This window comes from Pygocentrus nattereri, chromosome 14, assembly GCF_015220715.1.
Source record: "Pygocentrus nattereri isolate fPygNat1 chromosome 14, fPygNat1.pri, whole genome shotgun sequence".
Taxonomy (NCBI): domain Eukaryota; kingdom Metazoa; phylum Chordata; class Actinopteri; order Characiformes; family Serrasalmidae; genus Pygocentrus; species Pygocentrus nattereri.
The window spans coordinates 4765685-4792351 of NC_051224.1; the positions used below are offsets into that span (position 1 = coordinate 4765685).

The window sequence follows — 26667 nt, forward strand, 5'->3', positions numbered from 1 at the left end:
ATTTCTTCAAAGACAAACTTTAACCATTAAAGGAAGGGTGGTTTTAGAAGGCAAACCAGCAGTAAAGACCCAAAAGCAAACTACTGTAGCACTTCATCAGCTCCCCAGCAACATGAACAAAATTAAACATTCCTAGTCAACACAGAAAGGTCACGTGCGTAGTCCGTGTGCCACGTCAAGATAAAGGTGAAGAAAAAATGGTGGGCTGATATAAAACACACGCAGAATCCCTCCTCAACTTCTGCTAGAACGAAATCGGACCCTTTTATAGGTCTGTACGGACTCGAGTCTCTGTTCTCTCGGAACGAGCTGTTCTCCGAGAGTGGCCCGAGCGCAGCTCAGCGCCAGACGAAAAGGAGGACAGGAGGGGAGCGAGGGATGTGTGAATAACGAGGGAGGAAGTGAGAGAAACGGAGGGAGAGAGCGGGCGACGGCATGCGCCCCTCGTATATAACGCCGCATTAAAGTGTCCTCCCGATTCTATAAACGTCGGCCCCAAAGCCACAGGGCCCAAGCTTCGGGCTGGTGAGCTATTCCAAAGTTTGGCAAAAACAAGCGGGCTAAGTATACACTGGGCTTACCAAGTGACCCAGAAACGCGGCCAAATGTGTCAGGGCCGAGGAAATAAAAAAAGGAGTCTGTTTTATGATCAAGGCTTCTTGTGGCTGGTTTTGAGGGAAATTATTTTGATATATGGTAATCCAAACACGCAATTTAAGGTTCTGGGGCTTGTGGCATGGCCAAAATGGTGGGCAGTTCTTTCTTAGACCTATGTGACTGAGTCACTTTACATTACTGTGAAATCAAAAGACAGCTTTGGCTGCCCTCCCTCTCGCTCTCTCTTCTCTGCTCTCTCTACATGGATGAAGCACTGGAGATTAGGAAGAGGCACAAAGACGACCCAGAAGAGCTGTTAACAGGCAGCAGGTAAGATGACCCCTAGAGCTGGCACAATCTCACCATTTCTTTACCAACACCAAAAAGTGGATCATCAAATCCACCTAAAAAAATACTTCATGTGGTAACAAGTAAAACTAGTTTTAATCAACCTAAATAAATACTTTGAATGACTGATTCTTTCAATCAACATTGTTTTTTAAGTAGAATAAAACTAGTTTTGCTCGTCACATCATGAAGAATTATTTTAGATCTGACGAGCCACTTTTTACACTCGGACTGATATTTCTTGTTTAAACACTAATACTAAACTTTAAAAGCAGCTGTTTTTTTTTTTCTGAATGCTGTTGCATTTAGTGGATATGTACAGAACGCAATGTAACTAAGTCTGAGACTCACATATTTTTTTATAAAGTTTCCCATAAACTACCTTTTTGAATGTAAGCCACATATTAGTAGAATTTTATCATTGCTCTGATTAAGCAAATTAATAATACGTTTTTACCGGTTAATGATAAGCTTTTACTTATCTGCTCTATCTTCTGAAACAGCTCAGGAACTCAATCAATAATGTGCATCTTTAATACAGTGATAACACAGAAAGCTCAGATACTACACACCAATAAAATTCAAACTGTACAATGTAGACATACAAGCACCATAACTCCTCTGGCAGCAGATTTAAGCGAGTTTAACTGGCCATGAACGACTCACAACGAATCAAGATGCTCGGTTTGATAGGGTTAACTGAAACACTGAAGATGTGCATCAGCTCCAAATACTCAAATACTCTACTACACCACCACACAACTAACAGCACCACATCACACAATATGAGCGTGTGTAATTTCAGGCTAGATCTGTTAAAGGACTGGATAACATACATTTTTTTCCCTTCCGATATCTGATACAGCATTTTCAGCACATATTGGCCCGATACCGATACCTGGTATTGGGCCGCTGCCATCAGTCTACATCACTGTGTTCGTAAGCCTGCAGTGAATGTTGTCGAATAACAACTCACCGCCTACAAGAAGAGTTAACTTAGTTGATTGTACAACCATTATAATATCAATATTATATGAAAAACATTTAAAAATGTACTTTTATCCAACATTTTGACAGAAAATATAAACATAACTAGCTAGCTATGACAGTTATGTCAGTCATACATTTTGCCAGACTAGTCAATGAGCTGGTGACAATAAACAAACATTGTTGCTATGATAAAATTTGGTTAAATGTCTACATATTTTAAAAATATATACAATAATAATAAAAAAACGGACTGCCAGAGGATACCTAACCACCACCTAGACCACAGGTTGAAAACCTCTGTTGTAGACGATTTTCAGTGTTCCACAATGTTTGAAACCGGAAGGCAGCATAAATGGAATAAAATCACCAGCACACAACTTATTATGCGGTGGCAGATTTGGAAGCGCTCAGGAGAGTATGAGTAAAAAGGAGAGGGAGAGAGAGAGAGAGAGAGAGAGAGAGAGAGAGAGAGAAGTATGACATTATGTGTTATGGGATTAATGGCCTAAAATAGACACACAGTCAGACCCACAGACATTCACACAAATACGCACTCACACACACAAGGTCACGCTCCATTAGTGCATTTAAAATAAAGAGGATTTGGGATTTTTCAGACGTTAAAAGCCATAAAGCTGGCTGAGAAAGTTAGAGTTCAGCAATGACATGGACTGTCATATTTACACATGAGCTTCTGACTCATCTTATGTATTTCTGTCTACTTAGCTGACCCACACAGGCATTAGAAGAAGCACTCTCCTAACTTTCTGCTCAGCACTAGAAGTAACTGTAAAGTGTCTTCTCCAAAAAGCTGCATTTTCCTGCATGCCAAAGACTCACTACAACACGAGAGGAAAAACAAAAACATTCGGGTTGTGGATCACGTTTCAGAATGTAAAAAAACAGGGCGATATTATTCCAGACACAGCAAATAATATAAAGAAGAAATGAAACTGCATCCATACAATTAGAAATTAGAGACTGTTGCCACGATGGTGATTTAATTAATCCTTTAACATATGCGTCTCCGTCAGTGGCCGGAAACAGACGCCAAAATAAAAGCCTTTGGAGTTAAAGCTAACAGAAGTTCCTATGATCTCCCTCTTCCTGTCTACACATATGTGTGTGTGCGTGTGTGCGTGTGCGTATCATTTGTTATTTCTCTTTCTCTGTCCAGTTCCTGGCACAATGCTGCAGCAGACTGGCAGCCAATCAAATGCTCCTCTGACCCTCCAGTCTCGCCACGCTAACAAGCTGGCCGGCACACAAACCTCGAGCTGTCGCACAACGGCACACGCAAAGCTGTGGACGCTCATACAACGTTGCATTTCGGGTCTAAAAACACACCACGCAGGGAAACGGGGGAAAAAAAAAAGTCAAATAAGCACAAACATTAAAGCACAATACAGTTCTACACTGTCCCCACACCTCTGCGCACACCATTTCTCCTGCCTTTTTAATGGATTCACTTCGGGACTGCATTATTTAATGGATTAATAATAAATGAAACACTTTCAACTGATATTAACAGGCCTAATCATAATGAAAGAACATTTATAGGTGACACCAGGGCACTACAACACATTTTGGTTGTATCTGAGCAAATTTGACCTTTTTATGCGAACAACCTACATATTACGAGTCACATGCAAAAGTTTGGGCACCCCAGTCAAACTGCAGGTCTGTCTGCTCTATAAACAAATATTTAAGTGCGTTTCGCTTAGAAAAGCAACTTGAACAAAGTGTTAAACCTTCGCATATGACTGTGTTTCTGCTTGAGCACCATTTATGAACAATTCAGCCAAACATGTTACACCTTATCCTATGGTTTAGATGAACTGTAACAGACTGAGGGACTACTTATAACGGTAGCTACGCAGTCCGGTAAACCAATCAGTATTCCCAATATTTTAATCGCAATAAATCAAAATTATATTCTGATAAACACCTGAAAAGTCAACTTTTAATCACAATGTTTTGTGTATGGTAAGTTTTTGATGAATCAGTGAATAAAACTATAAATATGGTGGGATATTTGCTTTAGAAGACGTAACGTTAAAACTAACCCCACCATGCTGAGGCTGAACTTTAGCCTGATTATCTCAGGCTGTGAGTTATTTACATGCTACAAAATGATACGGTATTACAGCCACCAAGAGGAAGATTATAATAATATGCGTGTGAATTATGTGTCTTATACAAACAACTCAGTAATTATAATCACTTCGGATGAAAAAAGTTACTTTTATTGTACAAAAAGTCTTCAGGGTGGAAGTCTGAAGGAATATCTGTCCAACTGCTGTCAAAATGTGTATATGCTATGGGAATCCTAGAAGATAAACAAAAGCACATTCAACGTGAACCTGATGTAACACTTACCCTGTATTAGGCTGCACCCCCCACTCCACAACAGTACTGTTCAGTTTAGAATTGCTCTTCAAAAGTTTTGATAGGTTTTTTTTTTTTTTTTTGGTGATAACATTTTAATAAAATAACATGTTTGTTACAGATGTATAAACAATTCTGGTCATGTGCAGAAATTTTGGATTTGATGACAGAAATAGATCAGAATAATAAACTGTAGAAGTCTCTAAAATGACTGAAAAAGCTGTAAAAAGTGTTATAATTTATATACTATATAATTTATATATTATATTAAGCCTTAATCACCCAAGAGATTTTAAACTTTTGAACTGTAGATAATATTTTGGGTATTTCTTCCTTCTAATTAATTTTTATAAATATTGTTAATAATGAATAAGTCCATAGCTGATAAGGAAACGTAATCCTAAATTGCTAAATAACACAAAAACACACATAATAATAGTAAATAGGCTAAAATATTCCACATACTGCCGGTACAGAAAGATATTGAAAATGTAAGGTTGTAAGTATAAAATAACGTTTGGATTAGGTTTTAAGGACAGATTTCTCCTGAAAATATTGAGTTTATAACATAAGAACATATTTGCCTGGTGAAATGTTGTCTTTGCTGTGTAGCATAATTACACCATTATTGTGAAACCTAGTGCAAAAAAAAAAAAATGCCACCCAGGCAGGAGGGGGTTAAATCAGAGCGTGAGGGAGAAGAGGCAGAATGAACGGCAGAGAAAGAAAAGAAAGAACGAGTTGAACGTTAAGGGGCTTTGCACCCTTCCGCACAAAGAGCCCGGCTTAATGATGAATGACATCGCCAAACGCTTCATTCAGGTACTGAATCACCTTTGGAGCATAGCAGAACGTCACTGTCTCTCCCCACACACACATACAACAATCCCCCCATCCCACTCCACCCCACACACACACACCACAATCACCACTACTACCATCATCATCGCGGTAACAGATGTCTTCTGTAACCCAGTAGCTCCCATAGCTGTCGACACATGGAGGTACCATCTGGACCGGAGCTTCGCTTCTCTCCAGATTGTGTGTGTGTGTGTGTATGTGTGTGTGTGTCTGCGTATGTGTATATGTGTGCGTGTGGCATATTTTGAAGACATAAGGCCCGTGGCAACACAGGCAGCGCACCTGAGTGTGTTTGCATTTGTTTGTTTGGGTTGTCTTGTGTGAGAGCGAGTGTGTGCTTAGACGTGCCTTTGCCAGGTGGGATGTCTCAAGGCAGGGGCTGCATCAGTAAACCACTACATAAAGTACTGCTCAGCTAAACACACACACACCCACACACACACACACACACGCACATACAGTCAAACCGCATCGTCTGCCAGTGTATCACTGTGTTATTGCAATTAATCAGTATTAATAATAACTGTGGTGCAAATGTGAACATAAGTAAACACCAGCAGCTGTTAAGAGTAGACACTGATTCACCTCATTTAAACAGAAACCTACCAAGGCAGTAACGGTAAAGCAACCAGAGAGGCTGAATATAATTTACTGCATGTGCTTCACAAGTTACACAACAATCAGTCGATTCACCATCTGAACCGAGTTCAGTTTAGTAAGCCAACACATGAACAGTGTTCCCCTACCAAAGTGTCAACAACATTGCTGGTGGTTTCAACAACATGAAAGGCGCTGGAAAAAACACATCTACCAACTCACAGAGGAGCAACAGAGGAGGACGACGAGGGGCATGGTGCGGTGGGAGGGAAGCACAGACAGAAAGAGAGAGAGAGAGAGAGAGAGAGAGAGAGAGAGAGAGAGAGAGAGAGAGAGAGAGAGAGAGAGAGAGAGAGAGAGAGAGAGAGAGAGTAGTCCAGGAAAGAGAAAGCTGGCACAGAGAGTGAGAGGCTAGAGATGGGCAGAGGGAGAACAGAGGGGGGGCAGAAAGAGAGAAACAGAGAGAGAGGGTTGACAGATGAGTTGAGAGGTAGAGGAAGAGAGATATAGCTGAGGGTAAAGAAAGACAATAAGAGGAGTAGAAAAAGAGTGTAGTAAGAGAGATATGTAGAAAAAGGCTGAGAGAGAAAGAGCGTGATAAAGAGAGAATAAGAGGTGTAGAGAAAGAGAGGAAGACCAAAAAGGTAGAGCAAAAGACAGAGAAGGGGTGGAGAGAGAGGGTGGAGACAGAGAGCGGTAGAGAGAGAAATGAGCAGAAATAGGGAAAGGGAGGCAGAGAGAGGTATAGAAAGAGGAGTAGAGAGAGAGAGAGAGACACACACACAAGTAGAAAAACATGGGGCAAAGGGTGTGGAGGGTAGAGGGTGTAGGGAGAGGTAAACGGAGAGATATATAGAGAGCAAGATAAGCCCAAGAATATAGAGAGTAAGGGAGAGGGAGCAAAGCAAAAGAGAGATGTTTAGAGAGAGAAAGGGGTGTGGAGAGATAAGTAAAAATAGAGAGAGAGAGAGAGAGAGAGAGGAGCTAAAACACTGAGATGGAGGGACAGACACAGTCACATTGGTGATGCAGGTTGTGTGTGGGTGGTGTAGAGTAGGTAGTAAAGATGAGGGTAATGTGGTCTAACCATGGTAAGGAAACTGCACGCCATCGCTCTCATGTTTAATCTTCCTCTCCTGCATACTGGCCAAATGGTGCTGCACTGAAAAACCCAAACAGGGGAGAAGGGCAGAGTTAACAATATGAGTGAGAGAGAGAAAAGATAGAGAGACAAAGAGGAAGAGAAAGACAGAGAGAAAGAGACAGACAGAGGCTTGGCATGTTTTGGTATAGAATAGAGGGAATCAGGGAGCAGTGTTAAATCATTTGACATTATTTCTTCATACTTCATATATATATATATATATATGTTTATATATTATTCTACATTGTATGGCTACTGGTACCTTGTAACTTTGCTAACAGGTGCACAAATGCAAAAACAATACAGTAATGCTAATAAGACACACTAAAGCAATATCAAAGACAGTACAGATGGAATCCATTCCTGCCAGCTCTCCATTAGTTTGTGAGAGAGAGAGAGAGGGGGGGGGGGCAGGGAATAGGATGTAACATCTGGGGAATATAGAGACAGGAAGTCATCATAGGGATTTCACATGAGCAGAAGGTGCGTGGGTTTTTGGAGCCAGGGTCTTACACTCCTTAAACGCAGGAGACGTTGTATATATGGAGGTTGTATTTGAATGAAGAGAATGAATAAGGGATCACATGGACACAAAGTTCTGAAGTGACTGTGGAGCTTCTGTTATAAGACGTGGTGTGTGAGTGGATCTGCTTATGGAAGAAACACTGGAGAGTGTCCAAAAGAAGAGGCTGTGTATATGGAAGGGGTTAGAGAAAGACAGAGATGCAGAAAGTGGGATCGTGAGATCATATGAAGAGGTCATGCTGTGGCAATGCTTAGGAGCTGCTAGTAAAAGTCTAACCCCATGGCCTGAAACATGTAGCTTTACTGGGGTGAAGCAGTTTTTAGGCATCTGGGGCCCCCATTGCTGTGGCAAACCATGAAAAAAGCCATGGAAATGAGGTCAAAGTAAGAATAAACCACAGAAAGCTGATGTCTACATATTCTTCATTATCTTCCTAAATCAAATTAACCAACAAGAAACTACAGTATGAACTATGAACTATGAAAATTCTTCTGTGTGAATGTTTCTTTTAATGATTTTTAGTCATTCTGGGTCACAGCAGGGATTTCACAGATGCTGAAGTACTAGTATCAGGCGAAACAATGCTGATATCTGTTTCTCTTTAAACTGTAAAAACATTAAACTGATGATGCTTTATGTCTATATTTTAAGCATATAAATAAAACTTTATTTTGACTCCTGTCTCAATATTTTTTGTCAGTAATGTTACAGAAACATAAAATAACTTCTATGAATAACTCAAAGGAAGAAAGCCACAATTTTTATTTTCTCTTTTTATTATTTCTGATAAATTTGGCTACAATACTGACAGCTTGACGTGTTGTAAAAAGACTGCATCTGCAGTGTTACTTCAAGTAAGTAACTTTAAAACTGAAATAAAATAACAACCTAAATGCAGCAATTATAATAACTCATTTATCAGTGGTGTTACCATCAGTTATCTTACCACGTCACTGATGTTGTTTGGTACAACAGAAAACATTTTACACTTAAATTACAGAGCGCCATTCATACCCTGTTTGCCACAACAATGATAGAACTGTCCTCCTCGCTTTGACTCTAAATGAGGGGTAAAATAAAAATTACGCTGTCTTCTATATGATTTTTGGTTGTTTTCTTTATCGTGCTCTATATGCACAACCTGTCACACTACAAAACGCTGAAAATGTAAATACATTTCTTTCTGATAAACAATCAAATGACTAAGAGCATATGCTGCTCGGTAAAAAAAACAAAAACTTTGGGTTCACGCACACTCACTCACTCTCTCACACACACACACACACACACACACATACAGCTAATACACACACACAGCTGACTGGGCCACAGGCCCGGCACTATCACTGACAGCATAATCATAGGCCTTAGGAGAGATGAACACTGACCACTAAATGCATACACGCTACATAGTGCATCTTTATCTGTCTGCTACAGCCTGTCCTAAATGGCCCGATGCAGCTGCAAAGATGTAAACATGTCATATGTATGAAAATAAATGACAGTCTCAGTAGTTTTTGGTATTTAACCCCTTAAAACTGCAAGAGTCCTTATGTAGGGCTACATTTTAGTTCCTCACTCATTTAACTACATAACTCAGGCATGTATTTTATAGTAGATACTGAATAAGTATTAAGATTATTAACTGAACAATACTCTTTCATTTTAAAGGGTTGAGGCAGATACTCTAGTACTGCATGTCTTGTAAACTGTGCAGTTTCAGGACTGTATTACTGCTTCATAAAGCCTTTTTCTCTATGTTACTAATAGGAATGCACCGAAATTTCAGCCACCAATATTTTTTATGCCAAACACTGAAAGTGCTATTTTGGACCGTTTTAATCTGAAAGAGGAACGTTTTTTTTTTCATAATGAAAATAAGAATTAGACGATTAAAAACACTGCTGCATTCAAATAGTCTGGACAGCAGCAGATCAACAGTGTAAACTGATACTGGTTTCTATGAGGGACATCAGATTAACGACTAACTACTGCTCTTGAGGGGGACACTTCTCCTCTAGAGTTTTGATACCACATGAAAACAGAGTATAGCAAAATAACTGAAGCAGAAGAAAAATCCAACAGTAGTGCCAAAGTGGAAAATATAACTAAAAATAGAGTTTATTTCCCTGGATGACCAACTATTCTCTGTTAACAAGGATGTTGGATTTTATAGTTGTTGGATACATACAGTATCCTGCATAACGTAAATATTTTCCTGTTTATTTCAAACGTTTTATTTATTATTTGTTCGCTTTTTTTTGTTTTGGTTTTGGCATATTGTGGCCTGAATTTCCTTTTTTTTTATGCTCACGGCTTTTCATTTTGGTGCATCACTAGTCGGGCGCACAAGGTGAAATAAAAAGCTTTAATAAAAAGCTTCAGTAAAAAGCTCGGCTAAATCACTAACAATGCACACTCCAAACAAACTCCTCACAATTCCACACTAAAAGATGAAAGAAAATGAAAATAAAAATGCATTGTGTGGAGAGATAATTCAACAGCATTTTTAGTTCTGCTGGCACAGTGATGATTATTTACCTCCAAATTATTCATTTGTCCCTGACCCTGGCTAATCTATGGGGGAGAGGCCTTGCAAGAAATAGGTGGATGGTGGAAAGAGAGTGAGATTATTAGCAGAAGGTGGGATTGGATGGACAGGTGAGTGAGTGAGTGAGTGATTGAGTGGGTAGGTGAGAAAAAAACAAGACATAAAGAAAGGGCTGTCTCATCACACAGCTGTTCTGCCAGCCGACAGTGACAGCAACCTGACAGGACTGCTATAACAACCTGCCAGTAACTCAAAAATATCCTCCTCAAGAATGAAGCACTTAGCTGGTGTTGGTAAGCAATTTGCTTGGTCGCTAGCCGACTGGCGATTTCTGACTGCTGTAGTCAGTGTTTTTACGCCAACTGTGTGAAGAGACTAAGGGCAGAGGTGATGCGTGTATGTCCGTGTGTACCTGCGTCCACGTCGTTGGGCCAGCCACTGGGCTGAGAGCCACCAGGCGCAGGGGAACGGCCCGAGTAGAAAACGTCATCCACTGGGCTCTCCATCTCACTGTCATCAATGGACTTACGCTTGTTTGAGCTGAGAGAGAAGGGGGGGTGGGGGGTGGGGGGGGGGGGGTGAGATACAGTTAATGAAGAACATAATGACATGGATTCTTGTGTATTATTAACCTTGTAATATGTAATTAACTTTAGGACATAGTGGCACTTTTAGCATGGGGAAAAGTGTGATGCACATGGTTTCCTGATGTTATGAAATTAACTTTTAAAGGTTTAAGGGAGTTTTGAGGACTTTAACTCCTTAAACTCCTGGGGTTTTGTCTTATCAATTCCTCACCACTTCATCACTTACATGGCACAAAGTTCTATTACAAAGTTCAATAACTTAAGAATAAACTTTTGCAATAAACTTTTATTATGAATAATAAGCCGTAGTATGTAATATGCCTGGGGTTTTAAGGAGTTAAGTTAGATAAAGTACTGCGAAAAAGTCAGAGATCACCCTTCATTTATTTAATACTCTTTATTTTTTTCAATGGAAACGTTTTTCAAATAAATCTGACAGAATCTGTTTTTTTTGTCAGCACCAAAGCTCAATCTTAGAAGACACAGATCCTAGTAATCCCAAACATATTCAGTGAAGATGAGGTCTGGATTCATGACCACTAAGGAGGCCAGTTCATTGTCCTGAGAACACCAGAAGCTTCTTTGTTTACTTTGTGCATTTTCTACTTCTTTGTCTATTTCCTTTTCTTAGTAACAGGTTCTTGACAGCTACAAATCGTCACGTTGACTCATAGCGCTGAGTGGTCTTCTCACAGAGGAAGGATGGACAGAAACACCTGTGGATTTTTCAGATCTGAAGCAGCTTGATTTTCTCCTCTCTCTCAGAGAGGAAAGCTTGCGCTGTTAATCTGATGGTGGCAATTTTAAACATATTTTGCATAGTTCTTGCATGACTGTCTACAGTCCCATTTTTATGTCATTATGCAATATGTTTATGTCTATATGTTTCTTTATTTCTTTATATATTTTTTTACCTCAAGTTTTGGAAATGCTGACTTATTTTCCTTTGACTTTCTCCTTCTTATGCAAGTGGATTACGTTATATCTAATCTCATCAGAAAATCTGATGAAAAATGAGTAAAATGTACTTAATGGCTGTTTTGACTGAAAGCTAAATAAATGAAGGCTGGTCTACGGCTTTTACACATTACTGTAAATGACAGTTCCATGGTAGTTACTGATTCAAAGCAGCCACTGAATATTAAGTCTTAAGATTAATAACTGAATAATGAGCCCACAGTTTAAGGGATTATATAATAATCCTAGCCCATCTGTTATTATATATGTCATGGTTGGGCAACTGTAGTCCTGAAGAGCCAAGACACTTCACATTGCTCTTTGGCCCACCTGATTCAACTCATAATCAAGACTTTATAGAGCTGAATCGGGTAAGATCAACCAACTTTAGTTTTGTTTTCTAAGACTTCAGCTTACCATGAACTGGAATGCATTGGAATGAATGAACAATGGATAGTGTTTAGGTCTTGGTCTCATTCTGATAGGAGCGAGAGACAGAGAGAGCAAGAGGGAGAGAAGGAGAAAAGAGACTGAGCAGCACAGGGACAGAGACAGTTAGTGCAGGACTCAGAGAAGTGGGGATACCTCCGTGGGAGACTGCCATACAGCTCCATTTCAGTCCTGTAGCAGTCGAGGAAAAAAGATAGAGAAATAAAGAGAGAAAGAGAAAGAAAGCAGCAAACAGTGAAAAAGAAGGGGAGTGGAGAGAGGAGACAAATAGAAAGAGAGAAACAGAAGGAAGAATGAAGAGAAGAACAGAAGGCAGCAGGAACAGAAAGGAGAGAAATGTTCCATCACACAGTATAGAAGAGAGGAAAGTCTTGGCCAAGCACGCTTACTCAAACACATGCAAGACTTCTATAAGTGTTGTCTAAGTGTGAAAAACAAGCAAGAAAACCAAGAAACCTTTATCCTATGAGTAGGTGTGTGTGTGTACCTGGTTGATGGGGTCGATGTGATGGAACGGCGGCCCAGGTTGATGTTGTAATATCCAGGACTGTCCAGGTCGGCCAGGGAGAAGTTGGGGCCAGTAGCTGTGGCAACTGGAGCTAAAGATATGCAAAAGAGAGAGAGTTAGACATGGGTGCAAAACACTTAAAAGGGAATTTCTCCTATTTTGTAAAAATTATGCATAATTTAGTTGTTGAGATATACATAACTCTTCAAAGAATTTCAATGTGAAATGTTCCATTCTGGAGAAACCTGTTGATCAATTCTTTACAGTGGCGGTGTTAGGAACCAGGGGTCATGATGTCTACAGCATAAATAAAGCTATTTTATTCACTATCCAGAATGACCAGCGAGTCTACATGTGCCTGAGGTTTTAGATGTATTACTGATCATTATAAAATCGCTATAAATGTGAAAAAAATATCCTACCTGCATGTACACCTGTGTGAGCCTCTCTACTATAAATTACATTAAAAATCTCTAAATTATCATAAAACAATGTCTAAAGAATCAGGCCGAATCTCATAACTATTTCCTGTAATAAGCTTCTGTTAGGTAGCTTTTAGAAGCTTTTAACGCTTCAAACATCTTTTGTTTTCTACAAAAATCTTAATGATGAAAATCATTGGAATTCCCTTATAAGTAACTGCACTGTGTTACTATACTCAAGCATTATTTTCTAAGATTTTCTTTATTTGAGCATTGTTAAAATTAAATATTTATACTTTTACGCAATTTACTCCCATTTCACTGTTTTCATTTAGACCTTAGTACTAGTTACAAATCTCAAACATTTATGGACATAGAAATCTGAATAACTCCAGGGGTTCCTCAGTGATAACTCAGTGATGTGTAAGCTTAATGCCAACATCTGGAGGTCGAGAATTTGAAGCGCAGAGATGGCTCAGCCATACCTAACTGAGAACCCAACAGGAGAAAATGCGGTGGAACTGTGTGATGGAAAACGTTCCAGCTGGTGGTGAAACTTAGTAAAACTCCTCAGTAAAATGTTTTCAGCGAGTATCTATTCTTTGCCTGAGACACAGAACTAACAATGGGGAGTTGAACTTCCCAGAAAAGTTGGGATGCTATGTAAAATACAAATAAAAACAAAATGCAATGATGTGCAAAATCTTATACACCCTATATTTAATTATAACAGTACAAAGACAACATATCAAATGGTGAAACTGAGAAATTTTATTGTTTTTTGAAAATTTTTTGATATATTTTTTTTTTAATTTGATGCCAACATGTTCCAAAAAAAGTTAGGATGGCGGCAACAAATGACTGTCAAAGTTGTGTAATGCTACAAAAATCTGGTTTAACACCTCACAACTAATTAGGTTCATTGGTAACATGTCAGTAACATGACTGGGTATAAAAAGAGCATCACAGAGTCTTTCAGAAGTAAAGATGGGGAATAAAATTTCTCAACATAAACTGCAAAGAACCTGAGGATTTCGTCATCTATGGCACATAATGACATTAAAAGAATCCAGAGAAATCTCTGCATGCAAAGGACAAGGTGAAAACGTTATTAGTTGGTTGTGATCGTCAGGCCCTCATGCAGCACTGCATTAAAAACAGACAGGACTCTGTTGTGGGAATCACCGCACGGGCTCAGCAAAATTTCTTCAAAACCATCGTCTGTCAACACAGTTTGTTGCTGCATCCACAAATCAAAGTTAAAACTCTGTCATGTAAAGAAGAAACCATTTAAACAGGATCCAGAAACATTTAAGATGGACTGATGCAAAGCGGAAAAATGTCCTGTGGCCTGATGAATCGAAATTAGACACTGTGCCCTAAACAGAAGAGGGACCATTGGCTTGTTATCAGCATACAGTTCAAAAGCCAGCATCTGTGATGGTATAGGGATGTATTAGTGTACATACACTATATGTACAAAATTATTCGCTCGTCTGGCTTCACATGCATATGAACTTGAGTGACACCCCATTCTTAATCCATAGGGTTTAACATGATGACGGCCCACCCTTTGCAGCTATAACAGCTTCAACTCTTCTGGGAAGGCTTTCCACAAGGTCAATTTTTGAACGTTCTTCCAGAAGCGCATTTGTGAGGTCAGACACTGATGTTGGACGAGAAGGCCTGGCTCACAGTCTGCGCTCTAATTCATCCCAAAGGTGTTCTATCGGGTTGAGGTCAGGACTCTGTGCAGGCCAGTCAAGTTCTTCCACACCAAACTGGCTCATCCGTGTCTTTATGGACCTGCTTTGTGCATTGATGGGCAGTCATGTTGGAACAGGAAGGGGCCGTCACCAAACTGTTCCCACAAATTTGGGAGCATGAAATTGTCCAAAATCTCTTGGTTCTGAAGCTTTAAGAGGTCTTTTCACTGGAACTAAGGGACCGAGCCCAACTCCTGAAAAACAACCCCACACCATGATCCCCCCTCCACCAAACTTTACACTCGGCACAATGCAGTCAGACAAGTACCGTCTCCTGGCAACCGCCAAACCCAGAGTCATCCATCGGATTGCCAGATGGAGAAGCGTGATTGGTCACTCCAGAGAACACGTCTCCACTCCTCTAGAGTCCAGTGGCGGCGCTTTACACCACTGCATTCCACGCTTTGCATTGCGCTTGGTGATGTAAGGCTTTGATGCAGCTGCTCGGCCATGGAAACCCATTCCATGAAGCTCTCTACGCTGTTCTTGAGCTGATCTGAAGGCCACATGAAGTTTGGAGGTCTGTAGTGATTGACTCTGCAGAAAGTTGGTGACCTCTGCGCTCTAGCCCCTCAGCATCTGCTGACCGCTCTGTCATTTTACGTGGCCGACCACTTCGTGGCTTCGTGTTATAATCCCACTGACAGCTGACTGTGGAATATTTAGTAGTGAGGAAATTTCACGACTGGACTTGCTGCACAGGTGGCGTCCGATCACGGCACCAAGCTGGAATTCACTGAGCTCCTGAGAGCGACCCATTCTTTCACTAATGTCTGTAGAAGCAGTCTGCAGGCCTAGGGGCTCGGCTTTATACACCTGTGGCCATGGAAGTGACTGGAACACCTGAATTCAATGATTTGGATGTATGAGTGAATACTTTTGGCAATATAGTGTAGCTTGGATGACTTGCACATATGTAAAGGGAACATTAATGCTGAATGATGCATACAGGTTTTGGAGCAACATAAGCTGATATACAGATGACATCTTTTTCAAGAAAGATCTTGCTTGTTTCAGCATGTCTGCACATATTACAACAGCATGACTCCACAGTTAAAGAGCCTAGGTGCTAAAGTGGCCTGTCTGCAGTCCAGACCCACTAAAAACCATTTGGCACATTATGAAACCAAAAATATGACTAAGGGGACCCCGAACTGTTGAGCATCTGAAATCTTACATCAAGCAAGAATGGCAAACCATTTCTCTTTCAATACTACAGCAGTTGGTCTCCTCAGTTCTGAAATGCTTAGGCAGGGTTGTTAAAAGAAGAGGTGATGCAACACAGTGGTAAACAGGCCCCCGTCCCAGCGTTTTTGAAACATGTTTTTGGCATCAAATTCAAAATGTGAATATAATTTTAAAAAACAATACAATTTCTCTGTTTCAACATTGTTTTGTGTTGTCTTTGTACTATTTGAATTCAAGAAAAGCTGTGTAATACGTTATAATTTTACATTAAGCTGACTTTTTACAGTGCATAAAACTTTTTTTTTCAGTTTCTTAAAATTGTTTTCTTTACAAACAGTCGAGTTCTAGCACATTTCGTTTTTGTTTTCTATTAAAATTTCCAACCAAAATCCATATTACTGTGCAAAGAAACTGCCCGGAACTATGCAAATTTATCTTTAGCCAATGAATGCTATTACTCATCACATATCAAAAGATTCTTAATTTTTAAATACATTTTCCTCCATACTTCAACTTTTAATAAAGATATATGTTAGACATCGTACTTGTAAGTGTAAATGTATTTTTTCTGTACTTTTTCCACCCCTGAAGTTAGATGCAAGTGGCCTAAGCACCACAGGTCAAGATCACTGTGCCAAAAATGTAAGAGATTAAAAAAATGACTTTACCTATTTATCCCATCATCATTTCCGCTTAAAGCCTCAAACCTCCAATTGAATTAACCAAATTTACTATTTATTATTTAGTAAGCTTAACAGATAGAATATCACATATAAATCAACACACAGTTTTATCCTAAGATCTCTTTAAACAGCTGCTTTCAGGGAATGAACGCACGTGTGTGTGTGTGTGTGCATGTGTGCGTGTGTGTGTGTGCATGTGCATGTGTGTGTGTGTGTATGCGTGTGTATGCACGACTCACTCTGTGACACGCGGACCAGCTCAGCCACGTTCCACACGCCTGAAGTCACAAAGCAGTCCTGGAAACTCAAGTGCCCTGGAGACAGAGAGAGAAAGAGAAAGAGAAAGAAAGAGAGAGAAAGAAAGAGAGAGAAAGAGAAAGAAAGAGAGAGAAAGAAAGAGAGAGAAAGAAAGAGAGAGAAAGAGAAAGAGAGAGACAGAGAGAGAGAGAGAGAGGAGAGAAAGAGAGAGAGAAAGAGAGAGAAAGAGAGAGAGAGAGAGAGAGAGAGAGAGAGAGAGAGACAGAGCGAGCAAAAGACAATGATATACAGATACACGCACACTAAAACCCTGCCTAACCACATGGGCCGCAATGTTAAATTCATCCTTCTATTATATGATGTGTTCTTTCACTGTGTGACAATAGCAGGCTGGGTGCTTTTGGTTAGCTCTGGTATGGAAAAAACTCCCCGGACTGACCTGCTCAGAGACGCACTGAAACTTAACGAGGATGCTAAACATGCTGTGTGTCCAGTGCCTTAAGGAGTGTGTGTTCAGCTTCAGGCATTAAGCAGACAAAAACATGAGAGATACTATTCATTTTGCTGTTCATTCATTATTGTTTTTTAAACAGAGTGGTATATTTATTTAATACAGTTCATTAAATAGTCGTGTAATGAATTACGAAGAATGTTCAGTTCAGTGTTCTTGCACTATGTGTTTATTTTAGAGTCAAGCAGTGAGAAAACATGGCAAAAAATATAAAGCATGTTTTTCCTTTCTGCAAAACAAGACTGAACAATAAACTTTCATCACATTCAGATCATAATAAAATATTTCTTGTTCTACTTGAAAACACAAACGTGTTATTTAGCGATGCAAAGACATGGAAACTGTAAGCCAATACAGATGCAGACATACTCAGATTTATAAAATGTATGAATTAGGACTGTACAGGGTTGTATAGGGTTACAAATTAAGTCAATTTAGTAAAATGTACACATTCTTGCAATTTTCCAAGCATTGCCTTAATATTCTGCTCTATCGGTCTGAAATTTCAAATATCTGTCTGACAGCAATATGATTTCAGTATCATTGTGCACCTTTCGTGGCGCTGACTTCAAGTTTAGAATCGGCACTTGTTTCGCTATGAAGTCAACAAAGCGTATGTTCTCATGCATGAATTCACTGTGACTGCACACAAGGGATAAATAAACATGTACACATGATCTAAGGATACTGGAAGTGAAAGCTGAGGACTCGTGCATATATGTAACACATACAAGACTGTAGGGCTGGGCATTTTTGATACTGTTATCAATACTGATATTTTAATACTAATTCTTGAACGATACTTTATTCCATATCTCCTTCAAAACAACAAACCAAAATTCCTGACTCACAGGAAGTGGGTGCATTTACTGGGTGCAGTGGGTTCCAGACTAATCAAGAAGCGCCTGGTGTAACCGGCTATACATTTTACAATACCCTTGTGACCGTGTAGTGGACTGTCGCTTGTTAATACTGTCAGGGTCAGTACGAAATGCCACTGATCAGTAGAGCAGCTTCGTCTCAGAGTCGTGTGAACATTTTAACACGGTCAGTTTCACAAACCTGCTTCCATTTGAATAGCGAACCAGAAGCAGTTCTTTTTCAGCATTTCTTCTTTATTTTGTCAACACTTTTCCCTGTTTTCAATTTTTTCAAGATTCTAACACTTTCTGCTTATAATATAAAGTTTCATGAAGAGGTTTAAGTGAAAAATATACCAGATTTTCAAAGTGGTCTGACTTTTTAAAGTGGACTACAGAGTGTCAGTTTTTTAAATCATGATTTATCTTGTCACAGGTTGATTCGGGTGTCTGCTTAAACCTCACTATATAATGATTTTCCTGAAATGTCTATGCAGAAAAAAATGAAAGGGATTTCTACTTCCCTGAAACAGGACTGCTGAATAAGTGGCTGATGACTGATCAGCTCAATTTAGCACTGAATGACAGTTTTTCTGATAGACTCTAGTAATCAGTCGGTACTATAAAAGTATTGCATTTCGACTCCATGCCCTAAGTGAGTTATGCATGCTGCTTTGTAATTCATACGGCCCTTTAAAGTGAGTGCATGCGCTGTGTGCATATGTGTGTATGTTGATGCGACAGGGTTACGGCTCCACACCCATATGCAGAGCTGCCTGAGGTCAGTATGTAAGCGCAAGCGCTGGTTAACCACAGCGATGCCGGCGCATGAGCTCAGTGCTGCCCATGTGGTTCCCATCAACCAATCACGTCAGAGTGATTTATGAGCGTTCCGCCACACTCACTCGCAGCGAGCCTAGCAACGCCTTACTACAATAAACTCAAATGAGAATCACCTTGTGTGTGTGTGTGTGTGTGTGTGTGTGCGTGCAAATATGCGAGTGCATTTAGTGTGTAGCGTATGTGCGAGAAAATGTTTCTTGCCTTTGTAAATAGCACGGCTTACTGCCTTCATTCAGATCCGTTTGCTTGTATGAGCACGTGTCGCCACGGCGAAAAGACGGGCTCCGAGAAAAGTCCTAAATTTGTTACACACACTGTGTCTGCCAATCTTGCTGGATGGAAACTGTGGCAGGGTTGTAGTGAAAGTGCGGCAAAAGCGTTTTCATAGTGCAGTTTTCATCAAATGACAAAAAGCAGATGGAATTACGGTCTCGGTTCAAAATTGTCAAAACGCCGAACAAAAATAGAGACGCTGGATTAACTGTACTTTTTAAAGAGCGAATACTAGCATGTACATATGTGCATGTGTGTGTGTGTGTGTGCGCTCTGAACGTACCATTGGGCGGCGGCTTGACGTCTGCATCTCCTTGCTGGTTGGAGTTGTCTGATTGTCCAGATTCTGGGAAGAAAAACAGGGGGAGGTAATTAGACAAAGTCCAAAGCTTACCAATGGGGCCAAGACTCGGGAGACTGAACCAATTACATGAACAAGAACACTTTCCTACAACAAATTTAAAAGTATGATGATGGAAAATGAATTGTACAGAATGTTCAAAGCACGCTGAAACACAAACCAGATTGTTGACTCTGTGTTTCTGTTTCCAGTGGCCCTTCAAATGTGACAGAACAGGGTCCAGTACTGAGCTGTCTGAATACACACACCAGGGACATGGACATCAGTGTCCTGGTGTATTTTTGCTATCTAACTGCCCACAGACAGAATACTTGACTCTTCCCTGCTGAAAGAATTTTGCCATCTATGCCACCACACCTCCCCTCACAACCCAGAAGCAAAATTTCCTCAGGTCAAGGGTTAAAAAACAAGTATGGGCCTCATAACGAACACCCCTGCATAATCCATTATGCTGCATAAGTAGTGGCCAAAATTGAACATGATATAATTACACAGTTATGAAAGTAATGAATTTTTTTTATATTTACAATCAGTAGACAGGTTTGGGCCTGCATGTCCAACTTCTCTGTTTATTTCAATGTCAAACAATGGCAAAAATGTGAAGACCGGTCTTTCTTTCTGTCAAACAAGGCTGCATGTACAACAATAGCTTTTTCTTTGCTTGAAATCATAGTAAAATATATTACTATTAAATTACTATTAAACAGTGATGAGATATAGGAGCACATTCAGTGGAAGACTCATGCTACCGAAAGTCATTCTTACCCGTATCTATCAAAGTCTGTAACTCCTCCTTCAATATACAATAACTCAGAGGTGCAATTTGAACTGCTTTATACAGTATGTTTCATATTTATTATCACAGCCACTGCCACTTACTGTATTTGTAAGAATTTAAATGTGTACACACTGCAAATTTCTTTTTTATTTTAAATTATTGAAGTGTTTATTCTTTTACATAAATGGTTGCAACTATAATAACTGCAATTTCCCTCTGGGATCAATAAAGGATTCTGAGTCTGATTTCTTTTTCTACTTATTAACACACCTGCATATCAATGAAAAACTCAGAGTCTGTACTTATGCCTGAATTTCTTCACATTATTTCAATAAGCAAAAATAATTCATATAAAATGAAAACGTACCAATGTTTCTTATCAGATGTGACAAGAGCAATTTCTAAGGGTTACACGGCGGATTAAATCCTCATATTGCGCTACTCTATAGTTTGTCGTCTTTAAGTCACTCAATAGCTTGAGCGGTGGTACAAAATCATTTTAAACGACGGAACTTTAAAATATGGAACTTAACCTGAAGTTAGAGTTAATAAATTAAACAATATAACCACATAATTATGAAAGCAGCTATATTCACATTTTATTTACAGTCAGTAGACAGGTTGGAGCTTGCAAGTTCAACTTCTCTGCCTGTTTCCTTCTGTGAAAAAAGACACAACACGAATGTTCTCCGCTTCGAATCATAATAAAATGTTTACTGTCACTAAAAACCATGAGTGAGGAATAATTAATATGAAATTACAAATGTTTATCACCAGTGATAGCTGCACTTTCCAAACGGAATAAATCAACAAGTCAAGGCCTCAAACTGAGCCGCTCTATAGCATTTCGTCTTTGAGTCACTAAATAGCTTAAGCAGTGGCTGAACTGGAAGGGTAAAATCGTTTTTTTTAAAAAAGGGATCTTGCTTAATAAAGCAATAAGAAGAAGTGTACCGGTGGGATCTGCAATACTCCTGATTTAAGACCCTATAACAGGGGTCTCACTGCAAAGTCTACTGTATCAACGGTGCAGTAAGATAGCAACAGGCGAAACCCGACTCTCACTAATGGGCCATATAAGATGTGGACTGAACTTTGTGTGCAGCCACACAGAGGTTTGGATAATGTCTCTATAGGCTCTTCATCTAAGCAAGTGAACTGATCTTGGAGACCGCCCAGACCCCCCTGGATGTTGTGCTTGGCCCTAATTCGCTGACATTCTTTCTACTCTGTAGAGCCTTTCAGTAACAGTACGCTTATAGAGGGGGGGGGGGGGGGGGGGGGGGGGGGGGGGGGGGGGGGGGGGGGCTATTCTTAAGGCTTCGTGTCTAATGTCAACTGATCAATAAAGCGCTGTCCAGGCTTTTCCCTCTTCGGCCCGCAACAGGAACATCGGAAGCAGCCACGGCTACTGCTGCCATCTCGAGCGCTACTACAGCAGCCGCAACACCGCCGACAGGCCTAAATGAAGGAAAACTGATATAAAAAGAGACACTGACCAAATGGGAACATGGAAGAAAACCAAAAGCCCCCTTTTTCTCTCTCGCTTGCTCCTTTTCTCTCTCGCTCGCACACACTCTCTGCTTTCGCTCTGTGGAATCCTGGCAGCCATCTTAGCGCTTGGCAGCCATCTTAGCACTGGCGGTGTCGGAACATTCCTGCTAGCTTACAGAGCACCCACACAATCGTGAACACCCTCTCCAACACAGACACGGCGATCTTAAAAAGGAAAAAATATCTCCTCTAACACTGTATGTGTATATTTGTATACATATATACATAGCATATTTGTAGAGAGATTAAGAAATCTACTGTGTCTGTCTGTACGCTAAATGCTAATCCAGCGTCTCAAAGGCAAAACCAGGCCGAGAAGCTCCTCGTTGAGAGCTGAGATCTTTGTGTTTTGGGTCAGAGAAGACTGGTTTTCTTTTTATGACCATGTGCAGCGCTTAATACGATTCAGTCACTTTTCTCAGAAGCACAACGATAAGAACACAATGCAGCATTTTCCCACAAGACTGGAATTCATGGATAGTGGGACAGGAGGCTGAGCTAAGCTTGGAGGTGTGAATTCCTAGAAATCCTGTCTGAAGGTAGCACAACTGCAGCTCGCTGCCCCCTAGCGGTGAGGAGAGATGAGCATGGTTCGGGGAGGCGGCAGGTTCTGGGTCTCGAACGACCTCCAATCCAATTACATGGCACATTAACGGGGTCTCACTATGCCGAGCTGGACCGGAGTGAATGGAAGAGCCCACGCTATTGGACAGAGACAAAAGGGAGACGAGCAGGGGGCAGATAATCAACCTCACGCTCACAATGGAGAGTCTGTCCATTATTAGAGCAGAGGCGACCAGCCCTAGGAGTCCAATCACTGCTGTTATCAGCAAAACACCACACACAAACACACACACGCAACAAACACGCACACTAACGCGTCCAACCGTTCTCATCCTCGTCCTTATCTGTGCAGCACACTCACCCAGAAGACCCCTGAATGCAGCACGCCAAAAATAATGAGCCTCACATGCGCAGAATATTCAGCTGTACAAACGTATACATGCTACACAACATGGGTTTAAAGCACGGTACAGTGATATATCAAGACACAACATGTCTTCAGTACCTTTCAAGGGTTGTGAGGATGTTCAACAATTTTCAAACAACTGCCTATTCTCCCACACACACACCTATAAATGCACAAACCCACATGCGGATTTCACAAGGATCGCCGAAAGGAATTAATATAATTGACTCATTTACAATGCGCATATTCATAAACAATTGCGCTTGTATGCACAAACAGGGGTTTGTTTTAATTTATTAATTTTTTTGACTCACCTATTTGCCAATGTGTTGGTTTATGTCCCGCAGACTAATACAGGGCAATTGCAGGGGATTAATTCTGCTGTAAATCAACATTGTAAAGTCAACTAACTACAATATGTGCAGCAGCTACATTTGGGACAAGATTTGTGCTGAAGAATTTTCATAAAATATACAGTGGAGACATCACTGTTGTTTGCGGGTACAATTCCGATTTTTTAAGGCTACCTACATAATACATGCATGAGCACTCAATGTATTTATGTTAAAGTATTTATGAACAGCTTATGTCAGTATTTGCAACATTTGCATCAAGAAGAAGATGACTTCATCTTGACATGAGGAACCATAAACTAAAGCGACATTATAACATTATTATGACGGATCATTCCCAAATGTTGGAACTAGGTACCATACTACTCAATAAAAGCAGGTTCCCTATCAATACTTGTACAAAATGCAGGGCAAACAGAGAAGACTAACCCAACTCATGCCTGCTGTACACTGTAAAGTCACCAAACTTTATTACACATGCCCTAAATACATTTGCAGTTTAAGTGCTTTAAAAGCTAGTACTTTTATACTCCAGCTCTGCTTTTACTTGACTGATATTTTATCACAGATATTTCTACCAATTTATTTTAACAATGGATGATTGAAGGTAGCAGTTAAATTCACTGAGAACTATACCCACAAAAGTCTCCACGGTCTAGTATGGGCTAGTACTTCTACATAGGCCTTGCCCTACATGTAGTTATATTTTTCTGAGTTCTTTATTACAGCAGTTACACCTTCTTCTTCACAGAAACTATACGGTCATATTTGAACTCAACTATAAAAATGTAAAACTAATAAACAGGTTCTGAACTAGGCCTTATAGGTTACAAAACCTGGTAATGATGCTTCATAACAACATTATACATAATGTACAAATGTCTGTCACCCTTGTTAAAGGGCTTCTGTGTCATCACAATGTATTTTATGTAATAAAATGTCTATCTATCTATCTATCTATCTATCTATCTATCTCTCTCTCTCTCTCTCTCTATATATATATATATATATATATATATATACATATACATATACATATACATATATATATATATATATATATATATATATATATATATATATATATATATATAAACATACACACACGACACTGCTGTCGTAATAAAACCTCATTTCTCCACAACGGTAACTTTACAGGAGAAGGAAAAAGCCTGCATTACTTTCAGTATAAGGCAATGCAACCTGAATTTTTCTCCAAGTCATTTCCGATAATTTCTTTTGGTCCATCCTTTGAAATTTCCACAACATCCATCCATCCATCCAATTTCTAAACCGCTTCTCCGTCAGGGTCGCGGGGGGATGCTGGAGCCTATCCCAGCAGTCTTCGGGCGGAAGGCATTTCCACAACATGCAACATGAAAATCAACAAAAATGGAGATACAAGGTTTTGCTCCGACAGCAGCTATATATATATATATATAATTCTTATGGATGTGTTATGAAGTTACCATATAGGTAGCCTTCAAATAAAGTGTTACATAAGTCTCTATGCTAGTGTTCTTTAGACATGTCCTTCCTCACTGTTTTCTGACTGGCTACAGAACGGAGCGCTTGACTGAAAAAACATTTACTTTTTCTCACAGCCCCTGACTCACCCTCAGCAGCAGCTCACCACTCAAAGTTAATCTGACCGTAAACTGCATATCACCTTTCATCATCCAGTTCTTACACTTCACACACTCTCTTGTGTGGATTAAATGGCTATTGACCTCTGCATCTGTGTCTCACACTCACTCTCCATGTCATTCACACATAGCGAAGACAAAACTTCCCAGATTAAATCTCTCTCAGGCACACATATACACACTACGCCTGTCACATATGGACAGCTGTCCTATTTGAATGTTTTTTTAAACTTCCTGCGCCCCATCTGGCAGCTACTTCATGACTGTGTGTTCGTATTTGTCTTGTTTATCTGAGATATGCATAAAAACATCCAAGCATGACCTACAGTGCACTGGCCAGATATGCATGTGTGCGTGTGTGTGTGTGGGTGTGTGTGAGAACTGAGCTAGGACAACTGCTCCAGTCTGACCACTGGAATTGGCTTCAGCACATTAGCTATGGCTAACATCTGCACAGGCAACCAACACAACCTGATATGAGATGGGTTTCTATCCGTTTAAGACACATTTCTCATACATGGAATAAAAAGATATGGCAAATATCAAATAAAACAGGCAAAATTAGTAAAAATGTTTGGTGAGGTAAACAAACCTTTTAAACCTTTTAAAGGGAAATGTGATCATTTACAATGCAAACACATTTGCCAGATAAAATAATAAAATAAAACACCTACACAAGCCTGTCATGACAAATGACATAAACCTACATAAACCTTTATAAAAGCTTATTCCAACAAATGTTGGTGACATTTCATCAAAATATAACCGTAAAATTAAATAACAGCAACAAGAATTTGCTCAACTTCAAAGACTTTTGTGTCGACTCACTCCCTCTTCTGAGCTCTTTTTCCGAACGTGAAGTAGAGTTTTGTTCTTTTCACACAGCCGATAGAAACGCCTCATTTTTTGTGACATTACAGTTATTCGCTCGAATGTAATTCAACAGCTGAATGGAAACCTGGTTGCTAAATAGATCCCTTAAACTGTAAACCTGTGAATAAAGGTGATAGGTTGCTTTGACTTGCTAACACACGTCTCAAAGAAGTAGCACTTACGCTACAAGTAAATGCAACAAATGTATTGAAGAGTAATGATGGCAAAAAACATGAAAAATATATACTGCGTGAAAATGCCTAATGCATTTGACTGACAAAACCCAGTTAACGCCTCCACACCACAGACACACGCACGCACACACTCACTCACTCACTCACGCGCACACACACACACACACCCCTCACCACGACATAGGATAAAGAGGCAGCACAGCCTCCCCAATTGGGTTTTGCTTAAGAGGTTTATCGGTATGTTGCTAAACATTCTGACCTTTTTTTTTAATCCTTAATGCGCTTAAAATGTTCCAAACCCTTCTAATCCCCCAGGCTATCCCACACAGATGTTCTCTGAGCTCTTTTATTGGACTTTATTTGAGTATCCCCCCCTCCCCCCCCTCTGCTTTGCACTTTATTCATTTCCTATCTTATAAAACCACACTTCATTCTGTGCCTGCGCCCCCTCACCTGAGGCTTTGCGGCAGGCGCTTTTTGTGGACGCCCCTGCGGGGGCCCTCAGTAGAGCGGCTTCTCAGTTAGGGGCTGAAGGGGGCCTACCTGCTCTGGACCCCCCCATATGTGTCTGAGTGTGTGTTTGTGTGTGTTTCCTGATTAGTGTATGCAGAGGCATGCAAGAGAGCTAAT

The 26667-nt window shown here is 40.1% G+C and overlaps 1 protein-coding gene across 15 annotated transcripts in view; it reads right to left on the minus strand.

Annotated features, from left to right (window-relative positions):
* nfixb (nuclear factor I/Xb) overlaps positions 1–26667 on the minus strand; it is a 180763-nt gene that overhangs the window by 14501 nt on the left and 139595 nt on the right. For 8 of the 15 annotated variants that reach the window (XM_037544654.1, XM_037544658.1, XM_037544648.1 and 5 more), the window contains 6 exons: positions 19592–19654; positions 16803–16877; positions 12484–12595; positions 12132–12167; positions 10415–10542; positions 6869–6943 (listed from right to left, as the gene is read on the minus strand). In XM_037544654.1, coding sequence (XP_037400551.1) covers positions 6869–6943; positions 10415–10542; positions 12132–12167; positions 12484–12595; positions 16803–16877; positions 19592–19654 — 489 coding nt within the window. The remainder of the gene's footprint in view (positions 1–6868; positions 6944–10414; positions 10543–12131; positions 12168–12483; positions 12596–16802; positions 16878–19591; positions 19655–26667) is intronic. The other 7 variants (XM_037544662.1, XM_037544660.1, XM_037544653.1 and 4 more) reach the window with 3 other exon arrangements.